Source organism: Osmia bicornis, chromosome 10 (assembly GCF_907164935.1).
Source record: "Osmia bicornis bicornis chromosome 10, iOsmBic2.1, whole genome shotgun sequence".
NCBI lineage: Eukaryota > Metazoa > Arthropoda > Insecta > Hymenoptera > Megachilidae > Osmia > Osmia bicornis.
The window spans coordinates 3528972-3540310 of NC_060225.1; the positions used below are offsets into that span (position 1 = coordinate 3528972).

The 11339-nt window shown below is 35.3% G+C and overlaps 1 protein-coding gene across 1 annotated transcript; it reads right to left on the reverse strand.

Annotated features, from left to right (window-relative positions):
* Nucleotides 1-167: 167 nt before the first annotated feature.
* On the reverse strand, nt 168-2219 carry LOC114874332 (cytochrome P450 9e2-like). The gene has a single exon (XM_029183515.2). The coding sequence runs from the start codon at nt 2026-2028 to the stop codon at nt 475-477; it is 1554 nt and encodes a 517-aa protein (XP_029039348.2). The 5' UTR covers nt 2029-2219; the 3' UTR covers nt 168-474.
* Nucleotides 2220-11339: the final 9120 nt, after the last annotated feature.

Genomic DNA, 11339 nt, shown 5'->3' on the forward strand with positions numbered 1-11339 from the left:
AAGCAAATTAAGAAAGGAAATAGACATAAATGACTTTATGAAGACTTGTTACTTCTACCTTGCAAAACAAATATTTTTTAAAATTGTAAATAGTCAATTATTATCTTTATTCTTAATGTACGTCAAACGAGCATAAAGAGAAAAAAAACACATAATGTTCAATGGTATCAAATATAACTTAAACGAACTTTATTTAGAATTCAGCGTGTAAAAACAACACGTGTCCCTATCGAGTGTCTTTTTTATCAGTGATTTATCAATTTCATTCATCTTCAATGGATATCATTCAATTTGTATACTACGATAAAACAAGGCCATTTGCTACTTAATACACTCCAGAGAAGTCATCGAAAGCTACTGGCACAGAGAATTATAATTAACACAACAAGAATTATTTTTGCTTACGAAATCATATTACAGCTACTAAACACTGAAAAATATATGCACAAATATAATTAAAAAAAACAAATTCCTTCAGAAAGCCACTCCATTGCTGCTCACTGAATTGACCATCACGTGCTGTGGTTTCTTTCTGGGCTGAACGTCGAACCAGAATCCACCATCAGCAGTCATGGCGAATCCCTGTTTGCTCAGTTTCATTGGTATGGTGGTCTTCGAACAAGGTTTCAGTTCACAATTAGCGAAGACATGGAAGAGCAAAGTTTTGGCCTCCAACAGAGCGAACCTGTTACCAATACACATTCTGGGCCCAAGTCCAAAGCTCAAAAACGCTCCAGAGTTCATAATCTTCTTTGGGTCATCGAGGAATCTGTCAGGATTGAATTTATCCGGCTCTGGGAAATGATCTGGGTCGTGCTGTACCCCGTAGATAGGTATCCAGATATATTCACCCTTTTTAACAACATGAGGTTTCACTGACGGCAATGCTGGAGGCAGTTCAAAGTCCTTCATACAAATTCTATCAACAGCCACAATAACCGGATACATCCTGAGAGACTCATTGATGATAGCATCTAAATACTTCATGTTATTGATAGCTTCATAAGTAACCTCTCCATTGCAATCTTCCAATACTTGATCAATCTCTTCTTGAAGTTTCTTTTGGACATCTGGATTAACTCCTACCTCGTAGGTCGCGAAGCACATGGTGGTCGAGGTGCTCTCGAAACCACCGAAAAAGAAGATGAACGCCTGAGCAGTCATATCCTCGATGGTCAATTCCTTACCAGGACCCATTTTCCCTCTGGACTCCATCATCAACTGGATCATATCCGGACGAACGATACCTCTTTCGTCTCTGACCTTGATGGTATCTGATACCAGATTCTGGAAGAACTCCGCGATCTCTGTCTTCACTATCTTCACGTTCAGCAAATTACACAGTTTAGGGAAGCTTCTAATAAGGAAGAACTTTAGGGACTGCAGTCTTCCAAAGGTGGTAGCCTCGCGACCATATACGTAGAATTTATTCTTACGGTCCGTCATTGAGTCAACGTTCACTCCAAACGCACAGGTAGCTATCACATCATTGGTGTACCTGGTGTAGGCATCTTTCAGTTCCAGGATCCTCTGATCAGCCGGCAGGGAGGATAGATTCTCGCCGTATTTCTTGGCACATTCTCTCATCAATATGAACATAGCTTTCATCTTGCTGGAGGTGAAGGCTGGGCTCAGGGTCGTTCGAACCTCCCTCCATCTGTCTCCACGGAGGTTGAACAGATTCTTGCTGAACAGAGGATCGATCTCGTCGTTCTGAAAGGATCTGTGGTCGGGGAAGTTATCGAAATTCTTGATGGTCACTGATCGGATCAGGTCCAGGTCGCGGATGGTCACCACTGGAGTGAGAAAGTCGAAGAAACCCACGTACTTTGCCTCGCGGTTCAATTCGTACAATTGGCGGACCACTTCTGCGAACGTGCATCGCATCAACACTGCCTCCCATATGCTTCCGAGAAAAGGAAAAGGCTTTGCGTAAGGTATTCCTCGTTTTTCAAAAAAATCGTAGTCGGTCATGTACTTGTAGACTACTACAAGCACAGCCACGACTGCTAAGATTATTGTCCACATTTTGAACACTTCGATGCACGATTGATTGTTTGATACACTTGCCCACCTTAGAATATGTGTATTAATTGGGTGGATTTCAGAGTCTGTTCGAAATTGTACTCTGAGAAGGTTTCTATGTACGCTGTTGACCGTTCTAGTACGCTGTTCGAACAGCAACTGCTCGTTGCATCAGCTTCGTACGACTTTTTAGCGAAACTTCCGTGTTGGGAGAACCGTTTATAGTATCTATACTGTACGTTTCATATTGAATCGTGACATTTCAAAGTAATCTTATCGAGTTGGTATGAACTTTGATGCCATCCCAATGGCGTGTAAATTTTGTTTGTGGTGCTTAATTCCTATAGATATACAGTACGTTGCGGAATGGAACTGCACATTTAAATTATTCGAAGAAATATTTGAAAAATTATCAGAAGATAGTGAATCGGACCAAGCAACAATTTTGGTTGATATTTATACCACATAATGCGTTTTGCCTAAACAAAAATTCTGTGCGATTTCAACTCCCTACCCCCTCTGATAAGGAAGATATGAGGGTAACAACCCACAATTTTATTGTTTTTTTTTCTCGGAAACTATTCAAGATATTTGAATACGCTAAAGTGTAAATAGCAGATACTGATTAGCTGTATTTCATTTTTTTTTTCAAAATTTTTGTCCGATGATTAAGGGTTGAAAATTAGTAAATCAATTTTTGAAGGTGGTTTTTGTAAACAATCCCTTGAGTGACACCCACCGAAAAAATTAAGAATAATCCTTTACTATTTAACTATTATCTGTAAAAGTTTCAAGAGTGTCGAATTGGTATAACATGGTTAAAAAAAAATAAAACTAATGCAAAGCCCCTTCATAAGGCAAAGCCAAGCTAAACAATACATTAACAATTTAAACTTTTTAATTCATTTTGCTGTTCTTAACTTTTAGCGTCCGTGTTTTCACGGTGTTTCTCGTTTTAAGTATATGAGGGCTCTAAATCACAAACTTATATCATGTCTTGAACGACGGCACAGTGTTAGGTGCCATTAGTTGTTTTTCTAATTGTCGAAGAAGGTATCACAGGTATAACTGCAGTATCGTTGTAATCAGCGCTGTAAAGAACAAAGACTTCTACAACTATTTCCGATTTCGTGCATTCTCCTACTCCGTGCGTCTTGTCATTTAAGCTACGCGCTGATTAGACAATTTTTCAATTTTCATCAATGAAACGTGGATAAGATACTACAGGACTTTTCGATTCGATTCTCCGTTATCTATCCAACGATGTTGAGCTCTTCAGGTAGTTTTTTAACACCCTGTAGATAAAACAATGTTATGGTAAACATTGCCTAGGATATCTCTGTCGATTGCGTTAAACAGACCCATACTTATCGCCGGTTATTAAAGCGTTAACAGATCTGCAGTGTACCCATCATTAAATAGCAATTAGTCGCATGTTACGGTAGATACAAACAGATTAAAGTACTGTGATGCAGAGATCAAAGTAATGATGCATTATCGGATTGCCTTGGATCGTGTTCGAACAAACAGAAAAAAGCTAGTTTGACCCTTTTTTTACTCCGAATAATTATGGTCATTCACCATTATACGACCACAATAGGCTTCTAAAATAAATAATTTATATTTCAAAATAGCAAACATGGAATAGAAATTTTTAGATGAAAATTGGAAACAGAAACATGTATCCCAAAAATTTTTGATTCCAAAGAAAATTATTTTATATGTTAACCTATTTAATATAAAAACGTATGCAAGAGGCGCCACAACGAAAGGGTTAATGATCCGAGCTGATCTTTGCGTGACGTAACTGTTCAGGCAAAAACAACCGCGTGCGGATGAAACAAAACTTTATAGGTGTAGATGATTCGAAACAGTGGGGTTCGCTCATTAAAGCAATATTCAGAAGGTCGTATCGCATCGTTGACAGTGGACGATCACGTGGTGGAATATACAAGGTCTACCATTTAGCTCGCAATCCGTGCGCGCGCGAACTCATGAATGTCGCAACAGCGCTAAAATACGACAGGTGTAAAAATCCGTACAGTTAAGTTGGTAATCGACTGAACTCAGGTCCGAGATTCGATTAAATATAACTTAGAAATTATATGCACAAATATAATTAAAAAAAAAAAAAAAAATTCCTTCAGAAAGCCACCCCATTGCTGCTCACTGAATTGACCATCACATACTCTGGTTTCTTTCTGGGTTGAACGTCGAACCAGAATCCACCTTCAGCAGTCATGGTGAATCCCTGTTTGTCCAGTTTCATTGGTACGGTGGTCTTCGAACAAGGTTTCAGTTCACAATTAGATAAATGTTCTAAAGATAAAATATTCTGCCTCTAAAGTATCTACTTAATGATATTTATATTTGGGAACTTGATTCTTTTTAAGAGGGTTTTCAAATCGTCGAAACCAATTTCATCTAGTATCATACTACTTATACTTACTTTAGAAAATGTAATTAGATAATACCACGACATCAGTTCGAAAAAAGTTCAAACAATTTGATCATTATATAATTCTACATCTAAAAATGTATGAACGACATTGTATTTAGAAAGGAAATTAATGAAACGGTCAAAATGTACAATTGGAAAACGAAGTTTTGCGATATTACGTGACGAGAAATTGCGGAATTAAGATTCACGCGGCACAGTTTCTAACTTATTTCACATATAATGGAATTTACATGAATTTCGCAGTAAGCTCACGCGCAAATTCGGATTTCTCTGGATTATGGCCTATGCAGTTTGCAGGGGCATTTACTCAAACTGAACGAAAGCATTCGAACTTTGTACAGGTGAGTCTAATTAAAATATTTGCATAAAATTGAAGTTCACTATTCATCCCTTCCACTTGAATCATTAATTATACTGTATCATTGAAAAATTATTTCTAACAAGAACAATTAAATTTCGGAACTAAAATTTCTTGTTCCCGAAATAATTCAGTCACGTTGCAATTTAATTGTACCTACAACATCGTTATCGACATTTTCTCCAGACAAATGAGTCCTCTCGTTTCCAAATATATTATACGTGGACAGCACACCACGAACAAAGCCGTTAGAATCCCTGACAGGATATTCTAAACGAAACACATAATCTCCGTCGGCATGATTTAGGCACGTACTTCGAAGGTCGACACCTACTAATTTCCAATAGCACAAACGAACGCTCTGAATATGGGATAATGTTGCTCCTAGCCCGATTACTGAAGTTACCTTAGCGACATCCATTAAAAGTACAGGATGTTCTATGCAACTGAACCAAACTATGACTTCGAAATGATAGAAGGTAGAAAAAGACATTAGACAAAATTATATGATGTTGAATGGAAGGCATTTCAAAGATTTCATGATTATTTCCAATTTTTCAAATGGAATTGTATATATCTTCTATAAAAATGAATTCTCGGGAATATTCTGTGTGAAAAGTATTAGAATATTAATAGATATTTTAAATAGACAAATAATATTGCATACAAAAATTTGAAATATCTGAAGAATTCTTGAGTTTTCGAAATTGTACCTTAATACATTTTTGGTGTAGAATATTCCAAAGAACTAATCTATGTGAAAATAGACACATAGATCTATTAAAAAATAGTGTATTTGTGTTTCCATTGCTTTAATAACGAAATACCATCAAACATATAAAACTGCGCTACCACTTTTTAAAATTGAAATTCTACTAACAATAGTTGAATTTTCCAAATGGCTCAATAACGTAAAGAAACAGAAATCCACTATCAAAATATACACCCTTAATCCATTAACATCACCCATTTTCACTTAGAAAAATACTAACCTGTGTTTTCTGAAAAGAGGATTGACAAAAACACAGCATCTTTTCCGAAAATCCTAGCGTGTATCCCAGGAAGGAAACAAGCTTTCAAGCTGAAACTTCTAGACGAGGTTGCACATAGTTCGAATGGAGAAAGATAGAGTGTGAAAGAGAGGGCGAGGCAAGGGAAAAGGCAAGGGGGCTGGCGGAACAAAATTCATTTGGCCAAATTAAACAGAGTTTAGCAATTTGCGCTTAATCCATTTGTCGGGGATCCACCGTCCGTCCGTCAGACCGTCCGTCCATCCGTCCGTTCGTCTGCTTCGTCCCTCTCTTTGCACTTCTCCTCTTAACACGACCACCACTATACACCACCCCTTTCCTTGCTGGCCCTTCCACCTTACACTCCTGTCGATACTAATCCTTCTCCTTCTCTTTCTTTCTCTTCGTCTCGTCCTCCTTTAATGCATCCTTCGATGCTGCACAGTGCCCAGCACCATAGGTTTCCACAGAGAGGATGCTGATGTAAAGCAAAAAGAACCAAACATTTAAACAAAATTTTATTTTATGGAATTAATGACTCTTGGAGTTTTATGCCTGAAAGTTTCTAACAAAATTAGTAATTTTCAAATTATAACTGGATACTTTATTGTGATTTTTCATATTAACATTCATTAACACTCATTAATTACGAGAGTCATTAATTTCATAAAACATGCATGATATTAAGACATAACTTCGTGAATTTCCGAAATATACTAGGCGTTAATAAATTGTTACTCCACGTACTGAGACCCGCAAACAATGTGTAAACAGACGTCTGTTGGTTGCAGGTTCGATGAACAATGGATGGGCAGTCGGTCAGAAACGTCTCCTTTGCGTGTTCCTGTGCGGGAGGTAAGGATTACAATGTTGGTATAAGATACGTGTATGTACACTGTATTTGACGATGAGTAAATTGTTTAGGAATATGGTGAAGATGTTGATTGACTGTTTGTAAAGGAAGAATCGACGCAATTATTATCAATGTAACAAAATTGTCAAAAATTATTATTTTAATATTTTGTAGAATCAATTCTCCTTGTAATTTTATATATTTTTCTGTATTAAAAAATTATTAATAATAACTATTAAATTATTAATTAATTCAAATTATTAACTTTCAAATTCAGTTAAATGCATAATTAATACATAATTCAATATTCAAGTTATAAATAATAATTAATACAGTGATTGCCTAATATTGTAATGGTTATCAAGGTATGTTCTGCAAATTAACATTTATGCAAATGGAAAGATTTAATACAACAATGGTTTCCGATTAAGCAGGCTCAGAGATTAAAATCTTTATTTTTTAAGCTACTACGTTCTTCTGTAAAAGCAAGGATTATATTACAAAGAACGTTGTCGTAAATTCCTTTTAATATTCTTAATACTTTGTGAACGTGACATTTTGTAGCTCTACTTGAGTGAAAGATTCAATTTTGTGGAACAAAATAGGTATAGAGAGTCAGTTTAAAAGACATAAAATTGCTTGGAAAGATTAAGTTTGAAATATTTTATACGTATTTTTTCAATGTAACGAGTAATGCGCGTGTTGCATCGAAAATAGCTAATGAAATTTATAGCCACAGGAAATTAAACAAAGGAAGTGAACTGATTCGAGGATTGACCTACGGATCAAGCCAGCCTAATTTCTCGAGTGCCTCGAACGCAATAAATCTACAAGCAAGACGTAAAGATATATCGTCCTGACTTCTTTTTCTATCGACGCGAAACCATGCTATTTTCTACATCACCGAAAAACGGTTTTTCATTTCCTGGGAAGTCAGATTTTTCCCAGTCACTCGCTTCCATGATTTAATGCAATTTTTAACACGAAAAAAAAGATTTTAAATAAAGGGAATATTGTAAAAATATTGTCACACTCTTACATTAATTAAAATTATTACTTTCTATAATTTTAAAATGTAAATTTCTTCATACATTTTCCATTGCTCCCATAAATTAATTATACTGAAATAACTTAAAAAAACATAATGATAATTTTAAATATTATATTAATAGTGCATTATTTTGTTTTAAAACAGAATTAAGAGCTTTTGACCTATATATGGCATATACGGGGTCATCTTGACCCAGATACAAAAACAATATTTATACGTAAAAAAGATATATTGTCAATATTAAATACAATGCACCTTTCAAACCCATATGTAAGTAAGAAAATTTTATGTTATGGGTCAAAATGACCCAGAACACAATAATGTAAATTAGGTATAATGATAGAGTAGAGCGAGTCATTGACAATGCACTTTACTGCATGTCGATATCTCTAATCGTTCTCGAGATATGAGTCTTTAAAGTTCAATGGGTAAGAATGAAGGTCATGAATGAAATACTACCGTGACCTACATTTTTTTCTAGCAAACGCGTACGCTACGCGTAGTAATAGTAAAAAGACCTTGATTCATCGTTTGACAATGAGCAGTGCACGCACACGGTAGCGAAAGTAGGTCAGCGAACGCGTGCGAGTGAAACAAGAGAGTAAAATGCCGAAAATTACTATTGTCTTTACACGACGATATCTCCGGAACGGAAAGTCGTATCGCCATAAATCCAAATGCGTTTTATAGGGGAATGATCCCCGATTCCTACAACATCTCAATTTTTCCAATGCCACCAATAGATTTGCAATAACAACAATTCAAAGTTTTACTAATTTTAATACGTTTTAGTGGTGGATTTTTTAATTAATTCTATTTGTAACTTGAATTAATTGATAATATTATAAAAAAATATAATAGATGAATATTTATTTATTAGATTGTTGATATATTTTTTTTAAAATAATTTATATTCGTGCATATTGGATGAAGATTCATGATTGTGATGAATGTTTTGTACGAAATAAACAGCTTATGTTGTATTGTTTAAATCCTTAATTTTCTCTATTTTATAATATTTATTATTCTTTTTCTCTAGCATAATAGAAATTGTTCTAAACAGTTTCTTATTTGGTGAAACTAACTACCTCCGAAGGTTCTCTAAAATTGACAATAGATCAAAACCCATTTGCACTTTCTCAGGGTGCTACTAAAAACAAGCAAACAAACAAAGAGAAAGGAACAAGCACGAAACTCAAGCTCGTTCCATAAAACACATTTTATCCTTTTCCATTCGTACCCTTCGCGAATCGAGTCTTTTAGCCACTGGTTTACATCGCACGAACCGGCTCCTATCTTATTATCACGGAATTGTTTTCAACCCTCTCTCTTTCTCCTCCATTTCCCTTCTATCCCCCTCTCTCTACCTTTTTCTTCCATTGTCGTAGAATCCTGTTCACGACCTCTGTACTGTTCTTCTCTATTTAGAAGGATGCTGCGAGCAAGCAGCAGAGAAGCCAACTTAAGTGTATTGGCAGTTGTGTCCACCTTTTATTTTCATCCAATCGGGCGAGGACCTTTAAGATCACTCCGTTGGAAACCGTAGAGTGCTTCGAACCGAATGTTTCTGGTTTCGGGGACTCTAGAGACTGCTGAAACTCTTAAATGCATAAATCTCGATCGTTTCGAATAATAATTTATTTCCTATGTTATTTATCAATATTTCAATTTCTTATTTTATGCTTACGTGATGGAAGATAATTTTGTATTTTTGCAACTACATAAATGATAATTGCCAACAGTGTCAAAAAGCCTATTGATAGACTTCCAGTAGATAAAGTATCAAGACCACGTATTTCTACCATGATATTATCAGTATTTTTAAATCAAGTGAACGTGTAACAATTTAATGGTTGTCCTGGAAATGAGCCACTTTGTTATCGCTACCTCTGCTTCTCGTTTTCCAGCGATACTCCAAATTAACCAGCACGCGACTACGTATCGAATGAAATTTTTCACCGTAACCCAACAGCATTACACCGTGAAACATTTGAGCGTGTAAAACGACACCTAACTCTCGACAGGTAGATGGGAGACTCTCGTGTCCTGTTATCGTGACCGATTCGACCGGAATCCATGCAACTTGTATAACGTTCTATTATCAGTTTGTGTCACGTGTAAACTGTGCCACGGTCGTCCTGTAATCGCGCGCATTCGGTTGTAACGCGAGCGTTCCGCTTCGTTGTCAACGGACCCGTTTTATAACTGAAAAACGATCCGCTTGTTCGAGTCGATCAGCTGGATAAATTTGCTTGCTACTTTCGTGGTTTTCGTTTCACGTGTTGTATAACATCCGCTTGATTCACCTATCGTTTATCAAAAGAATCATTTTTATTGAGAAAGAAACATGTTATTAATTTCTTTGGTAAAGGGTTAACTCTCGGTTCCGCTTGGCCTTAGTATGTACCTCGAATTCGAAGCATCGAACCAATTCAATTAGCAAATCATAAATATCTTATAATTAAAATTTTTTTAGGAATTGGTGGTTATAAAATGAAGTGGTAAATTGAATACTGAAGAAGTTCAGTTTACTTTACGAATTATCCTCAAAGTGTTTCAAGAAATTGATTGTCAGCGAAACAAACTCGTAATGCTTGGGAGAAATTTCATCAGATTTGAGAAGTTTCTTACCGAAGCTCTTTCGACTACGTACTACACTGCAGGACATCGAAAGTTCTGATTATTTTAATGAAAAGCTTTCCCAATTTTCTGATTGCTACCTTACCAACTTACGAGAACCGTCTCGAAACGAGATAAAACAAAATGATAAGGAAAATATCTGGGCTGTTAAATTCCAGTCATTTCGATTTTATCTTTTTTAATTGAAATACTATTTTCATTTCATTTATAATTGAGTGAAAGATCGACAATAGAAACAGTTATGCAACTAATATTGTAACGATATCTTTTAATAAAATAAAATAAATAGAGAAGCATTCTGAAGTAAAAGAGAATCTTCCAGGTATGTATTTCATAATCATGTTCATTCGAGACTAATTGTATTTATTTTTTCTATCAGTAACGTATCCTGAGAAGATGAAGAATATCAAGAAGGACAAAGGATGGCAAAAATATTTGCTGAGAAGAATAACTTCATAGGCCAGGTTGGCGACGCGTATTCTTGGGGAATTAACACACATATGCGCTGTTATTGCTTGAGAATACACGTAGTTTGTCTGGTCGTTCACACCCATAAACGAATCATCCTTAGGTATAAATTTGTATGTCAATAAATTGTATTTTAGTATTTTTAAGAAGAAAGAATAATCCGACTGGTTGTGTTTAAAAAATAAACGTACAAATTAAGTTAACATCCTTAAAATGCAAAATTGCTTGTAACTCCTTTAGAATTTTAATTATTATTTTATAATAACCCTTAAATGACAATGACTGAGTTAATTGTAAATATTAAAATTTCCAAAAGAAAGATTTGCAAATATTGGAAAAATAATGTTCAAAGAAATATTATAAAATTTAGAAAATTAGAAAAGCCTTGTCATCTGAGGGTTAATTCTTAGAATATATGGATATAAATGATTAAAAAGTTAATTAAAGGTATAGAAATAATTGTAATTTTTTTA